Here is a 16,157-nt window from a genome sequence, read left to right on the forward strand (position 1 = left end):
CTAGGCCCGCCAGGCTCGCCTTCACAAAGTGCCACAGACTGCATGGCTGACCGCCAGAAATGGACTGTCTTCTAGCTGTGGAAGCCAGTCATTCCAGTCTGCTGCACGCGGGTAAGGTTGGTTCCTTCTGAGGGCTGTGAGGGAAGCACATCTGTGCCAGGCCCCTCTCCTTGGCTAGCGATGGCTGTCCCTTCGTGTTCTCTTGCCTGTGGCCATCCATGTCCAAATGACCCCTTTTTATTGGAACACCAGTTATACTGGATTGGGGCCCGCCCTAATGACTTCATTTTCTGTAAAAATGCTCTATTTCCAAATAAGGTCCTATTGTGGGGTACTTGGGGTTCGGGGTTCAACATCTTTGAGGGGATAGGGAGGTCCAATTCAACTTATAGAAAATGTCACAAAACAACAGGTGGTTCATTGGTTCCTTTATTTATTGAGGAGGTAGCGGGAGAGACAGGGGACAGAGGAAAAATTACCTATAGGGCAAGGGTTGAGGAAGGTTTTGCAGGGGCTGAGCCAGAAAGCAGTAACACTGATTCTATAGTTGAAAAGGAGTAGTGCACACTTGTAAGTACCTGGTGGGAGTCTGGTAATAAAACCTACCTTATGAATAAGTACAGTGGAATACTACTTAGTACATTCATACGTGTTTCTACCATCTTCAGATTTTTATATACAGTATATGATCTGCTTTTTATAAATGTACAGCTTGAAAAAAAAAGAGATCCTTCTTATAATAGGTACAGCATTAAACACAAAACCAACATGGGCCAGCCACATTCCAACTGAAGACCCAGAGAAAGCAAGGCCAACAGCCCAGCCCCTAGCCCCTGCTCAGCCTGGCAGCCGGATGGTCCCGGCGAAGCGTAACCCAGCACCCTCTGCACCCGTGGGCTCCGCAGGCCATGCCGGCCCTCGGCGTCTGCACCGGAAGTGCCCGCTCCCGCCAAGCCCAGCCTGCAGAGGGCAGGTCCTCCCTGAGGGAAAGTCGCAGAGAGGAATGTGTGTGTCAGGGAAGGAAAAGAGGGATGGAAGCAATGTGCTCTCTGACTAAAGGCACTTGTCAGCGGCCGCCTACAGCCGTTCCCTGGGCCTGGGAAGCCAGCGGGTGCTGTTCCGACAGAGCCAACAAGGTCTGAGCGGACCTTGCCTGTCCTCTCACCAGGTTTAAATACAATAAATAAATCTTAGTGGGTGGCTGTTTTGCCCTCCTGGGCTCCTATGAATAGGGCCACCTTTTAGGATCGTTTATGGAGTGACACTCCCTGTCCCCAACCCAGCATATCATTGTCCTCCATGGGGAAGGTGCCAGAAAAAGGAAGCAATTGCTCGCTATGGATCAGAAGGAGAACCCCAAAACGTCCCCTTCCCTGTCTGGAGCACCTTCACTCCAGTGACGTCAGAGTCTCTGTGCACCTCAGATCTTGGTCACATAGTTGTTGGGGAACAGGCCCTGCTTGCCTCGTAGTCGACCTGTCCACCAGCCAGAAGGATCTGCAGGAGGCAGAGATGGCGAGAGTGAGGGTGAGCAAGGTAGGTCTGCCTGGGCCAAACACGCCCCGCTCCTGTGGGTGCAGCATGTGGGGAAAGGTGGTTTGGCTCCCTCCATCTGCGTTCTTTGTCCTTTTTATTTATTTTTAAAGATTTTATTTATCTGAGCAAGAGAGAGCGAGAAGTGGAGGGACAGGGAGAAGCGGACTCTCCACTGAACAGGGGGCCCAACGTGGGGCTCCAACCCAGGATCCCGAGATCGTGACCTGAGCCGAAGGCACCCACTTAACTGACTGAGCCACCCAGGGGCCCCCTTTATTTTCTCTTAAATGAACGAGACTGTTGTAAAAAGTAACCCCTCCCCCACAGCAGACACAGACCACTCAGGGTCCTCTTTGAGCAAGAACCTGCTGCTCCCACGTGAGGCTTTGCTAACAGCGTCCCGCTCTCAGCCCTCCAGGACTGCCGGGCCTCTGAGACGAGGCTGATGGCTCCCCTTGGGGTGCAGGCACGCCGAGCCTAGTCGGGGACCAGGATAGGGCCCCCAGTCCTGCCTCCCCACTTTTCTCCACACAGGGCTACTCCCCCATCAGACCTTTCCCACTCCTTCCTCCAGCGCGGAATGTTTCTGAAGAACCTGATCTGCAACGCCTCCCACCTTAATCCCAGGCCCTCCACCAGGAGTAGGACGAGATCAGGCGCGTTCAGGGTGGTATGGCCGTAGACTCCACCAGGAGTAGGTATGTGGTCTACATTCTCTCAGACCCTCTTCTGTGACTATAACCACACACACACTCATTTTAAACAGAAACAGGCCACTCTATCTTATTATTCTGCATCTTGCTTTTCAATACTATTTAACAGGTATTGTCTTTCCACGTCCACATCTCATTTTTAAACAGCTGCATTATACCAAGATTTAGAGATCCATTTCCTGATTGATGGACACTTGTTCCCTCTTTTTCCACTACTGATGGAATCAGTGTCCCTACCTATATCTTTATATCTGTGTGCAAGCAGGTCTACAGGAGAGATTCCTGGCTCAAAGAACATAGACCTTTTATTCTTAGGACAATAAAACATTGTTCTAATAGGTAATACTCTATTACCTATTGGTTCAGTTGGTTAAGTGTCTGACTTTTGATTTTGGCTCAGATCATGATATTTCATTTACCTATTTTCGATCTCTAATTCATCTGGTATTTGCTTTATGTATGAGGTAGAGCCCTAACTTTATTTTCTTTTCAGAATGAAAAGTCATTGTCTCTCCTTTCTCTTGATTTCAAATGCCACATTTATCCTAGATTAAACACCTGTATATACATGGGTCTGTTTCTGGATTCTATTCTGTCCTATTTTCCTGTACTCACACTGCACTGCACCCATTACAGTGACAATTTATAGCATTTTCTGAGAAACTTCTAGGACTCGACGTTTTCCACAAATATGTAATTGTTTTGATTAAACCCCAAATACGTGTTATTTCTAGAAAAATCTGAAATATTTAGAAATGAAAAGAAAGCAATACTCAAAACTCAACACTTAAGGAGACCACCTATGAATACATGAATATATACATACACTCAGATAGCCATCTGTTTTATATTTTTACAAAAATGAGACGATAGTCCACAGTCTATAACCTTTTTCCTTTTTCCCATGAACAGTTTTTCCATTTCAGTAAGTATACCGCACTACTGCATCATGATCTCTAACAAAAATGTCATCAAAGTTCACTGAAGGGATAGAGCAAAGCTTATTTAGCCAATCTTTGTTACTGGGTAACTGGTCATTTCCACTATTTTTGCCGAACAAAGCTGGTGATAAAAACAGTTTTGTGTTTACTAAGCATTTATTTCAATCTTTATTTGGACTCTGACACCTTCTAGAAAGGATACTAAATGGCTAAAATATTGAAACCTATAGCAAACTAGGTGGCTCAGGGAGGTCAAAATAATGCCCAGAAGCCATTTAGAAGGAGGTCAGTCCAGGCACCTAAATCTCCTGACTGAGCTCCTGTGATGAGGGAATGGCTTAAAAACACCATTCCTGGACCTGTCCTTGGCCACCTCTTCCTGGAGGCTAAACTTAACCAAGGCCACTTCACGCAGGCTGTCCTTGCTCTGCTTGTAACGGACGGCTCCGCACTGTCCTCAGTCCTCCTGAGCCCGTCCTTCAGGGTCCTCCACCAACAGGCTGCGCCCAGCTTCACGTGGTCTCCTGTGACATCCCCGAGGGATCCTGCCACAGTTGAGCGTCGGTTCCTTTTCCTAAAATGACCTGCTCTTTCCAGCCTCTCTGGCTCTCTGTCTCTCCCCTTTCCTCACCACAAATGCCATTTCCTTCACGGTGCTTTTTTAACATCCTAAATCTGCCATTACCTTTTTCTTTTAAAGATGTATTTATTTGCTTTGGAGCAGGGTAGGGGCAAAGGGAGAGGGAGAGAGAAGCCCACGCAGATTTCCCTCTGTGCAGGGAGTCTGCCACGGGACTCAATCCCACAACCCTGAGATCATGACCTGAGCCAAAATCAACACACTCAACCAACTGTCCTACCCAGGTACCCCGGAGTTATCTTTTTGAAAAACTTCCATAAGCTAGTGTTTGGTCCTATGTATATTATATTCTAGATTATCAGCTCAACCAAATTAATGAAGCATTCAGCCAAGCCCACAGACTACTTTTATAATAGATGTTCCAGGTTGCCTCCCTGGCTTCCATTCCATCTACTTTCCATATGAGGAGGCCATCAAGTTTGGGTGGGATAGTCCTAACTCCCGTTTCCTACAGAAGTCCCTGCCATGCCTAACCTACTACAGGTACAGCCCTTGTCTTGCTACAGAGATTCAGGAATGGGCACACGACCAATTTGGTCTAATCAGAGTGAAACCTAGGGCTTTTGTCCAATGGCTAAGAGAAGTTTCAGAGATAAAGCAGATTCTGGACATAGTTTGATATTGCTGGAATTGATGCAGCCATTTTGCTGCCATGAGGGAAAACAGCCAAGAAGGGAGCAAATACAAAGAAGGTGGAGCTGAAAGAAATATTTAAAGAAAAAAAATTTTGGAGCCTTGATCAAACTGAGCCTGAAGCTGAGCCTTTTGCTCCAAGTTTCAGTTAGAATAGTCTATAAATTCCCTTCGTGTTTAAACTAGTTCTTATAGCAATGTGACCAGATGTTCTTCAGGAGGCTGTTCCAGCCAGCCAGCCAACCATGCACTTACCTTCTTTGATAATATCGATAATGTCATTGGCATTGAAGCTGAGTTCATCTGTGTCCTGAGCATCATAGGCATAGAGAGCCTTGCACTGTGGCACCTGAGGCTTAGGCTTGGGCTGGGGCTTAGGTCTGCCCCCAGCTGGGGGAGGCCGACTGCTCGTTTGTCTCCGGACACTGTGGAGAGAGTGCAGGCAGGTAAGAGATGGGAGCTAACAGAAGGTACCACTGTGTGCTGGTCTGGAGCACAGAGCCAGCACTGGCCAGAAGTTCAAATCCACTTCAAGCCACCAGAAGATACGCCAATTCCCAAGATTTCTCTGAGAATAAAAATACTGCCCCCAACTTTGGAGAAAGAACTCTTGTCAGGGCCCCAGAAGCCTGCAGGTACCTTTCCTCAACAGCAATCCTTCTCAGAATCAACCACCACCCTGCATTCTGTATTAATAATTCTGCTTTTGTGTTTTTACCATACACACAAGTATTCCTAAACAGTACACATGGTTTTTGCCTGTTTAACTGGATAAAAGGAATCATGTTTTTTTTTTTTTTTTTTTTTAGACCGGCGGGGGGAAGGGGGACAGGGAGGGGCAGAGGGAAAGAGAATCTTAAGCAGGCTCCATGCCCAGTGCAAAACCTGACGCAGAGCTCGATCTCACGACCCTGAGATCATGACCTGAGCCGAAATCACGAGTCCGATGCGTAACCTTCTGAGCCACCCCGGCGCCCCTGAAAGGAAACCCATTCTACCACCACTCGCTCTATATTGAACACACTGGCCATGCGTTCTCAGGGCCTCAACCTCTTCCACAGCATAAATATGTCACCATTTACTTTTCCAGTTCCCTGTCAATGGTCATTTGGGATGATTTCAGGTTCTAGTATCGTGAAAAATAACAATAAAAACAAAAGCACTGCTTTGAATACTCCTGCCCTGCTGGTGAGGCTCTGCGGCGGGGGGTGGGGGGTGGGGAGCAGGGCTGGGTAGGCAAGTACCATGGGCTGTGGGGCAGCATCCGGGCCTCTGACCGCTGGATGCCGGGAGCACCTTCCCTTCCTCGTGGCCTTCACAAAGCCATGTCCGGCACTAGCACCCTCACCTGCATCTTCTAGCTTTGAACGGAAGGAGGGCACGGACTGCGTGGAGCCCTGGGTGTCCTATGCAAACGATGAATTAGGGACACACATCAAAAACTGATAACGGACTGTCTGGTGACTAACAAACAAAAATGAAAACGTATTCTTTCTAGGCACTATACCGCCCCAGCTGCCCTTCATACACTGTCTCAAAGGCAAAGCGCTATATAGCTCGAGATCTTTAATCTGAAACAACTCTTTGTTAAATATGTTCATACAAGGCATTTAGAATAAAAAGTAGCAAATGTTTTCTTTCCCACTTTGCCTGAGGACGAAACCAGGAAAAGCCCACATTCATTTGCTCACAAAACAAACATAAATTGATGATTTCTTCTCTGAGAAACTGGGCTGTACTCAACTCAGTGGGGCTGGCTGTTCAGCCTGGCCAGGTGTGTTCTTACCTGTGGCAGGAAGGAGGAGAAGGGAGAGTCTTTCTCCACCGCAACCTGAGTTGTGAAGGGGAAAAGCACACCCACTCTGACCTGTGCTCTCAGCAGGCCAGGGCTGCTGTTCACTGAGGTCCCTTGATAACAGATGCTCACTGGGGGCTGATGAGGTTAGATCATGGGTATCTGGGTGTGTGTATGGGGGGGGGGTGGTCCTGGCTGCCAGCTGGGTGGGGTAGGACTGCTTCTATCAGGGGTGGGCTTTTAGGGGGCTGCCTAGGGCTCCCTGTGTGGGTGGGGAGCAAACCCCAAGGTTACTCGGGCTCTACTCTTAGGTCAACCACTGTCCCCACCTACCACCAAACACTTTTCTTTCATCATAGAGGAAAGGCATCTTGTAGATCATTAGCATGACATCATTTCCTCCCTAGTCGATTGGAAATCCCCATTCCCTGCTCGAGAAGTGCTTGCTTCTCTGACACCTGGCCAGGCAAGCAGGCTTTTAATTAAGCAACCTATATATTAAGGATGTGTCAGCATCTGGTTAATAAGAGCCATTAGCCTGGATACCAGAAGTCATCTGATTTCCCAGCAACAAGGAAGAGAGGGTGTGGAGGAAGGGTATGCATTACAATACCCTGGGAGGGAGGAAAGCTTCCAGGCTGCTAGTTCTAGGATGTAATGTTGAAAGGATGCATGCATTCTCTCTCCCTCTCTCTCTTTCTCCCGCCAAATACTCATAGATGGAGATCTGACCTCTCTCATGTCCAGGGGGAACTTACCAACATTAGTGCAGTTGATGAGGCGTCTAAGCCCAAGAGTATTGGGAGTTAGGTGTAGTCCCAGAGGAAAAGGGGCCAGTGGAGAGAAAAAGGTGGATGACTGTCTGAAATGTACGACTGTCCTTCCTGCAGCAATCCTGGGCGTCACCCCCTGGCTGCTCTACCCAGAACCTCCAGCTTTGACCAAGCCCTGGCAGTTCCTCCTCCCTCATGTCTTTGCTGCCAGCTGCATCCTTCCTGGGCTCCCTGGATATCCCCCAACTCAGTGTCTATTAGCTCACTACACCCTCCACTAAAAATCCTGAGAGCTTCTCCCTGCCCTTGGGAAATAAACCAAGACCCTGCATGGGGCCCAGAAAATACCCCGCCAAGTGTGGCCCCTGCGGGCTTCCAGCCTCAAGACCTGCCGCAGGCCACACTGGTATCTTCCTACCTTTCTTTACGAGCCCTGGCTGGGGTCGGGACACCTTATTCACGTACTCCTGGCTTATGTCATCTTTAGGGGACCAATGCTTTCCCTCTAAGATTAGGAACAAAACAGGGATGCCAGCTCTCACCACTTCTGTTCTAAACCGCACTGGAAGCTCCGGCCAGAGCAAGTACTCCAGAAAAATAAAAGGCATTCAGACTGGAAAAGAAGTAAAATTACCTCTCTTCACAGATGAGATGATCTTGCATGTAGGAAAAAACCTAAGGAATGCACTAAAAACTATTACAACCAATAAACAAGTTAAGCAAGATTAGAGAATACAAGGCTGAGGAAACAATTCTATTTACAAAAGGGTAGTCCTATTCATATGAAATATTCAGAGGAAGCTAATCTATAATGAAAGCAAGTAGATTAGTGGTTCCCTAGGGCTAGGGGTTGGGGGAAGGACATTTCTTTCGGGGATGATGAAAATTCTAAAATTAGATTATGATGGGGTGTCTGGCTGGCTCAGTCAGTAGAGCATTGGACTCCTGATCTTGGGGTCATTCGTGTGAGCCCCATGTTGGGTATAGAGTTTACTTAAAAATTCTTTTTTTTAAATTAGATTACAATGATGGTTGTATAGATCTGCACCTAAATACTGCTCAATGGTACTTTAAATGGGTCAATTTAAGAATCTATAAATTATATCTCAAAACTACTTAAAGAGGGGCGCCTGGGTGGCTCAGTGGGTTAAAGCCTCTGCCTTCGGCTCAGGCCATGATCCCAGGGTCCTGGGATCGAGTCCCGCATCGGGCTCTCTGCTCAGCAGGGAGCCTGCTTCCTCCCCTCTCTCTCTGCCTGCCTCTCTGCCTGCTTGTGATCTCTGTCTGTCAAATAAATAAGTAAAATCTTAAAAAAAAAAAAAAACTACTTAAAGAAAAAACAACAAAGTAAATCACATAGACCCCTTTTGGCTTGGCGGCTCATTGATACCCAGAGTGACCTCAGCCAGTCTGTCCGCCCCAGGGGCGCTGGATGTCCCAGAAGCAGGGCCGGCTGGCGCAGAGATGGAGGAGAGCAGGACTATTTAAACACCTGCGCGAGCACAGCCACTGCACGGTATTTGGTCCCAAGGCATCAGAGGATCCTTCCTTAGGATAAGTCAAAGTAAAACCAACCAAAATAAAAGCTCAGGGGATACTGGGGGTTTAGAGTCACTTGTAGGCCATTGGCAATAGTGGGCTTGGTTGTCCCAGGCCCTGGCCCATGGCCACCGTGCTTCACCAATCTAAAGCCACCTAGTGATTTAGCCGCCTTGCCTAAACAGGGCTCACAGTACCCCACATCTGAGAGCAGGGAGAGTCCAGGTAGCTTTGAGATGAGGTACTGAGTGCTGGGGAGCAGAATGTGGGCTGGGGGGCTGAGTTTGAGGGGGATGGCTGTGGAGGCGGGGGACAGCTTTGCATTTTGCATCAGGGAAGTGTCTGTGTAGACAACCAATCCTGAAGTCACCGTGATCTGGCTCTTCCCCGTTCCAGTGTCCTCTGTGACCAGAAAGGAGCATACAACTGCCCAGTGAGGCAGCCAGTCAGAGCCAAGCCCCTGCAGCCCCATTCTCCCATCTCAGTTTGTTTCCACCCTTCTTGTGCGACTCAGCAAAGGCAGGTCACCTGGGAACCCCTTCCTGCAGCTGTAGGAAGTCAGACCAGCTCGCCTCAACCGTGGCTGCTCCGGGCAAGACACGGTGCCGGGCATCTTCACAGGTGCTGCTTCAGGGCACCTGCGCACACCTTCCTGGTCCCGGGGGCTGTCCTGCCCCCATGCCCCACCGGGACTGCTCACCCTAACGCTCAGATGCTTTCTAGCACGCTCTCCGCAAACTCCACTGTCAGATGTACGACGGAGCCCAGGACGTCTGTGCCAAAGACGTGACGGCTGCCTCTCCGTTTTACCACAACGTAGAGCCAGAAACGGGTCAGGAGCTACAGCCACTTCCCCTGCTCCGTCTGAGTCTCAGCCTTCAACCCACACAACCCCCTTTGCATCACTAGGTGGCGATCCTGTGTAATCAATAATGAGGAAAGAGAAGGACTACCAGCTGCCAGGACTTGATTAATGAGGCCTTCCAGGGGCCCCGAAGGCCTCCACGTGCAGCCCCGGGTCGAGTGGTCAATGCCACGAGGAAGGGATCCGGGCCCACTCACCCAGTGAGCTGGAACGGACTCCGTCTGGCCCAGGGGAGGAGGACGCTACGCACGGCCAATTCTGCAAGTCAGCTCTTAAACACAGCCATTGTCACAGACAAGAGCGAACACAATGACAATTTTGAATAAATTACAAGCAAGGCAATAAATACTCAAAACTCAACCCTTCCTAATTATTCTCCCACATTTTACCTCTGTCTACGTGCTTGATATTATCAATGTCTGGCTGCTGGAGGATGGCGGGACACTAGTCTCGATGGTGTATGGCTACACATCTCTTCCCAACTCTGGCCCTTTATATTTTTTATTTTTTTTTAATATTTTATTTATTTATTTAACAGAGAAGCAGGCTCCCTGCTGAGCAGAGAGCCCGATGCGGGGCTTGATTCCAGGACCCTGGGATCATGACCTGAGCCAAAGGCAGAGGCTTTAACCCACTGAGCCACCCAAGTGCCCCAACTCTGGCCCTTTTATCTCCAGAAAGCCACACCAGCACGCTGCTGTCCCCACTCGGTCGTGGTGGCCCGTTCACTGGTCTACACACGTCTTGCCTGAACTGGTTTCGTTAACACACAGGTAGGAGTTAGATTGTTCTGGCACCTCTGGTGTCTTAGGACACGGGCCCTCCTAATAAGCTTTACATGACTGAAGACTGTTACAAAAGCAATTCTTTTTTTTTTTTTTTTTAAGATTTTATTTATTTATTTGACAGAGATCACAAGTAGGCAGAGAGGCAGGCAGAGAGAGAGAGAGAGAGAGGAGGAAGCAGGCTCCCTGCAGAGCAGAGCCCAATGTGGGGCTCGATCCCAGGACCCTGGGATCATGACCTGAGCCGAAGGCAGAGGCTTTAACCCACTGAGCCACCCAGGTGCCCCAAAAGCAATTCTTTCATGGGGACCCTGGGGGTTGGGGCAAGAATTCCAGAATCTCCCTAAGTTATTTTGCACTCTATACATATTAATGCTGAGTTCTGAAACTCCCCATCACCGAGCCCATTCAGTTTCCTTCTGCGTAACTTCGGTGCAATGTAATCCGGTTTCCCTGCGGCGACTCGACCCATCCTTACCATGTGGGTGTATCTCTTCCCCACGAGGAAAACAAGCACACAGGGAAGGTGAACTACGGCTACTTGCTTTCGCAGCACGTCGTTCTTCGGAGGAGGGCACCAGACCTCGGGTGCAATCCATCCTAAACCACCCCACAAGGTTTCCCGAGTCCTCAAGCGCCTCCCATCCAAGTTGCTGTGCACGCACCGCACCACGGGACAAGCCCCGTGTTCCTGACTGGGGAAGACCGGTGAGGGGGGCCTCTGCCCGGAGACCTCAGGCTGCCGACCCACAGCTGAACCCTTATGGACAGCTGCCCAGTCTCACAAGAGAGCAAAGCCCCGGATGACGTCAGTGAGGACAAAGCTATCTGCAATTGAGTGTTTGTGCCTTTGCTCTCCTCTGGTAAGGCCTGTCACTGCCCGTAGGACGCGAGCTGTCACCGGGAAAGGAGCAAAGGATGTTTAACAAGAACGCCTCCCCCACTCTGGCCCAAAGCCTGCAATGCCTGAGGCTTCCACCCGCATGGAGTCCAGAGATCTGAGTTCCTAAGAGTAAAGCCGCCTTTCAGTCCTGGTAGAACAGGAGTATTTACCAGTAAGACCACAGCACGGGGACAAGAGTAATAAAGCCAACACACATCAACTTTCAAGGTGCGCAACACTTGTCGTTTGCAAAGCCCTTACTTCGTCTTCAAGACACCCTGAGGAGTGGGCTTTAACCTGAGATTATTATCCTTACGACACAGGCGAGGACCCCAAGGTGTGGAAAGACGCCATGACAAACAGGAAGGGACACAGCTAGTGATGAGGGAAGCGACTCGTGTGTCCAACGTGTGGCCCAGAGCAGGCATGGGGCTCCGTGAATATCTGATGCCTGAATCCGTGAAGGACGAACACATGAAATCAGGGACCGACACCCAGTCCGTCCCTGTAGCTGTGACTCCTGTGCTCTCTGCACACCGTCAGGCCACCTTCTATGGGCATCTCCGCTGCTCCCACACCTCTGGGGCAGCTGGGTGTACCTAGCTGATCCCAGGGTGAGCTGAGATTAAGCTTTCTAGTATCACCCCTTTGTTCTGCAGATGTGAGATTTATGTCTTGAAATTCCAAGAAGGAAAATAATGGCATTTTATTTCATTGGCTCTTTAAAATATACTCGGTTCCAAAAGGTTGAATCTATAAACATTACTGGAAATGTGGGAATGGATGCCAGGAATTCCTAAGCCTCATGTCTGCCTGGGCCAGGATACGGCTGCTGCTCCTGTAGATTGTGGGTTGAGAAATATTGCTATTGGACACTTGTTGGAAATTTTAAGCCCCTTGAAAATATGACCCCATTAGGAGAATCTTGTCAAGAGACACACAGGCAGCATTTGAATTTTTCTATCGATCCCTCCTCTTTGTGGCATGGCCAGAAGCCCCAGCTCTGAGCACTTTCAATATTTTTCGGCTTCTCTGGGGTATCTCGAAATTTCGTGAAGTTGCCCTCTCATGAAATGGCCCACGGGATTAAAGAGGCCAACCAAAAAGACAGTGTTCCTGGGCAAAGGGTGATGAGTGAATTGTTTGTATGACTCTTGCTTAACCTGTTGTCTTTCCTGAGGGTCAGGAAAGATCTAGAACATGCACCAGACATTTCAAAAGGTATGCTGAGAGACTGCAGGACACCTCCTCTCTCTGTCTCCTCAGCCAGTGACAATGAAGATGCCACCAAGAATAGCTCCCGTGTCACAAACAAGGCAAGGCGAGGGGAAAGAACCCAGTTAGGATGGTAATTTAGTGAAGGCTTTGTGCTCCCTCCAGAAAACCTGGCTGAACCTAAAATAAACTGACCGAGACTTTCTGGAATTAACTCGAGGTGCTAATTACACCATTTGATTTTATCCACATTACATGATCCAAAAGAAATGATTGCTTATGCTAAATGCATCCATACAGAAAAGTGCACCGGGGGTGGGAGAGGGAAAAGGAAGATAAGCCCAAGAGTGTGAACACCCAAGCAGAGAAAGACCACCATTATCTGGTTTTCAATGAATTGGCACGTTCAAGGTCACTGCTTGGAGCTGTGATGTATATAGCAGCGTTCGTGTTTGTGGAAAGATTTGGGATCCCAGAGTCTGCTGCTTGCTCCAACAGGCTGCTGTGAAATGAACGCAATTCGTGTTTTCTTGGCAAAGAGCAGCTGTTAAAGGCAGCCGACCCCACGACTCCCAAAATGCCTCGGGCATGTGTCTCACGCCCGTATAAGGTCTCTGATCACATTAGAAATTATTTTAATTTTCCCTTCATGTGTTTTAGAAATGAAATCCGAAGAAGCAGCTCAGCCCTTTGACCGGCATGTGATTTTTCAAGGAATGTTGGCATCACGGCAGATCTCAGGGTGCAAAGGAGAGGCTGGCTGGGATTCTTGTAGCTACCGGGGCGGAGTGCGCCGGGCAAGAGGACACGCACCACAGGAAGCCAGGAACAGCCTCCTTCCTGGTAGACGGGTGCAAAGGTGCCCTCCCCTCCAGCCTCACGGCCATTGCCAAGCCAATGTCACATATGCCTGATATGCCATCACGTATGCTGAGACCCAGAGGTGGCAAAGGGCGTGACGAGACTTAAATGGGGAGCCAGGCAGCCGAGGGCTGGAAGGGAGCAGCCTCAGTTAAGACACAGTGTTCCTAAATTGCCTGCTTTTGGCTGACAGATGCTCCCAGTTGGCTGGTGTGCAAGTCTGTAACTTGCAAAGCAGGGCTGGAAAGATGGTCTTGCTTGCCAAAGCGAAAGCAAGTAGGAAGCTAACAGACAGAGCTAAGAGATTTGGTGCATTTTGTTGATGGATTTTCATCCCTTGCCTATGTGGGGACATCAACCCTGGTCCAGGAAGGGCTGCTGGACTATTTTCACATGTCCATCCTTCCGGAGAGCATAGGTCTGGGTTATGGACTAAAAATCCTAGCGCCTCGACAGCACCCTTTGAATTCACTTGTACACAGCATCATTCCTGGCTTTATCAATGAGACAACAGATGCCTTCAGATGAGCGGTTTTCAAAATGTGGTCCCTGGATCAGCAGCAACAGCATCTGAGAACTTGGTAGAAATGGGAATTCTTGGGTACCATTCCGGACCTGCTAAACCAGACACTCTGGAAGTGGGCCAGGAAATTCTCCAGGTGATTCTGCGTACCTTAGAGTCGGAGAACTACTGCTTTCGACCACGCCCCAGTCAGGTAGGCCGTGATCCCCGGAACCAGTGGGGAGCAGCTTGTCTACACAAGCGTGGCGGTAAGTGGGGAGAGACCCAGCGAAGGGCTACAACCCCTCTACAGACAGCCATGAGTAAAAAACTGAGCTGCTTTCGTATCTGGAGCCCAAATGAGGTGAGACTAGCCGGCGGGAAAGGAACCCCAGGAGAGTGTGGTTACTTTCATAAGAGCTTCGTGGTCTTTTCGAAGGAAGCTGACAAGGCAGGAAAAACATCCTGTAACGGGGCCTAGGAGGGGATGGGAGGAGCTGTTGTTTCTCTCCCGGCACAGCTCTATGTCATACACATGTCTCCTGACCAGACACGAAACCTCATCATCCTAAAGACAAGGAGAGAATGGAAAATGGAGGCGGGCCCCAGGGCGGGGAAGAGGGGCCTGGAGCAGGCCCATTCTGGGGTTCAGCGGGGAAAACTACTCCGCCACTGAGGATCATGGGGGTGGGATGAAACCTTCCAAGTCACAAGTTCAACCACCATGAGGTAACGGTTGTTATCACCGTCACCGCCATCACCGTCGTCAAGCCACGGCTGACCGAGCAGCCCCTTACACATCCGGTACACTGCCAGGCATTTTATGGACGTTCTTTCGGGTCCTCCCAACAACCTGCCGGCCTGGTGGTAGCACACCAGGGCCTGGATGAGGAAGACGGAGCTCACAGAGCGGACGCAGCAGGTCCAGTGCTGGAGGGGTTAACACGGATTGAGCTAAGATGCTCGCCCTGATCTGGTGTTTGACAACATCACTCTACAGTATTTCTGCCTGGTTATTTCCATCTACTCTGTGCCTGAACACTTCCAGGGACAAGGCGCTCCTTACAGCCCAGGCAGTTCACCTTTGGGCTTCTAGAATGCTCCTTTGTTCACTGATGTCAAAATCAACCTCTTGGCAGAGTTCACTGACTTGTCTTAAAGTTGGCCTGTCTTATGCCCAGTGACTCCGCAGGACGTGTCTAACCCCCTTTCCACACCAAGGACTCCTTGGGATATCAATATAGAGCTCCAGAAGTCTTTCCTTCCTCCAGCTAAAAACCCTGGGTTTCTTTTTACCAGTCTTCACTTTCAGTTCTAGAAAGGCAGACAGGCTCTCATTTTGAGGCCCTGAAGATCCATATGCATAAGAACATCCATACCTTAAAGAAGGCTGGGATGTCATCCTTCAGTTTCTAAGGGCGCCCTGAGCTGCAGGGCTTATGCCACTGCCTGCACGGAGATCAAAACCCCATCATTCCTCAGCCCTGCCAGACAACAAGACAGGTCACAGAGTCTCAGGGCTGAAGGGGACCCTCTCTGAGGTTCACAGTAAGCCGTCTCCAGAGAAGAAACTATGTCTATCAACCTGGCTGTACTTCCAGAAATATCTACCACAAGCCCCATGGCCTTGGCTTTGGCTCCTGGATTAAAACAGGCAGGTAGAAAACAACCGTAGAAGCACTCAGAGACTGCCCAAAGAAATCCCCGGACCTTGTTGTGATCGAGGGAGAGAGAGGTTGCCAGAGTCGTCTAGGGGAGGTGGGACGCTTACCCGGCAGCACCCTGGTCTGGGACCTTCAGGAAATCCAAGCTCTCCGGCGTCTGAGACACTCGGTCTGAGCCGGTGGACTGTTGTCGTGGCAAGGGTGGTCGGGCCATGGAGGTGTAGAGACTTTTCTGATTTAACCTCTGGTTGCCAGCAGCATGGGGATGTGGCAGAAACTGGTTTTTGAGGACTCCATTCTGATGGTAACCTAAAGACAGGAGAAGGAGAGAAAACAACGCGTCCATTTCTGATCTTCTGCTAAAAGGCTCTCCAAATTCCTTCCATCTCTTAGCCAAGAGCAAGCTACTTAGCTTCTCTTGCCCTCTGTTTTCCCATCTGAAAATACAGAGGGCATGACTACAAATAAATCGTGAGGAATCGAGCTAATACATCGTAAGGTGCCGAGCCAGTGGCTGGAACACAGCAGACACTCACACATGCTTGTTGAACCTGACATTAGAACAACCAGATGTTCAGGGTGTCAAAGCCCCCATGCAAGGAAAGGTAGGCTTGCCATGTGTCGGCAGGCACATTCGTTGATCTAAGAATTATGACGTTAGGATTTAAGAGAGTTGGCAGGCAGCTCTTTAAACAGCTGGACATCCATTTTCAAGGGGTCAGCCTTAGGTGTCCTCTGCAGGAGCCGGCTATGGGAGGGAGAGGGAGCACTCCACACAGGCAGGGGAAATGTGGCCGCTGGTTGCATCAGTA

General features: G+C 49.6%; 1 protein-coding gene across 2 annotated transcripts in view; it reads right to left on the reverse strand.

Moving 5' to 3' along the window:
- Positions 1–411: 411 nt before the first annotated feature.
- MYO1E (myosin IE) overlaps positions 412–16,157 on the reverse strand; it is a 196,550-nt gene continuing 180,804 nt past the window's right edge. For both annotated transcript variants that reach the window (XM_004777274.3, XM_045067508.1), the window contains exons 26-28: positions 15,453–15,654; positions 4,719–4,888; positions 412–1,497 (exon numbers count right to left, since the gene is read on the reverse strand). In XM_004777274.3, the coding sequence (XP_004777331.1) occupies positions 1,421–1,497; positions 4,719–4,888; positions 15,453–15,654 (449 nt within the window). In that variant the 3' untranslated portion in view covers positions 412–1,420. The remainder of the gene's footprint in view (positions 1,498–4,718; positions 4,889–15,452; positions 15,655–16,157) is intronic.

This window comes from Mustela putorius, unplaced genomic scaffold (genome assembly GCF_011764305.1).
Source record: "Mustela putorius furo isolate JIRA1106 unplaced genomic scaffold, ASM1176430v1.1 tig00003896_pilon_pilon_pilon, whole genome shotgun sequence".
NCBI classification, from domain to species: Eukaryota; Metazoa; Chordata; class Mammalia; order Carnivora; family Mustelidae; genus Mustela; species Mustela putorius.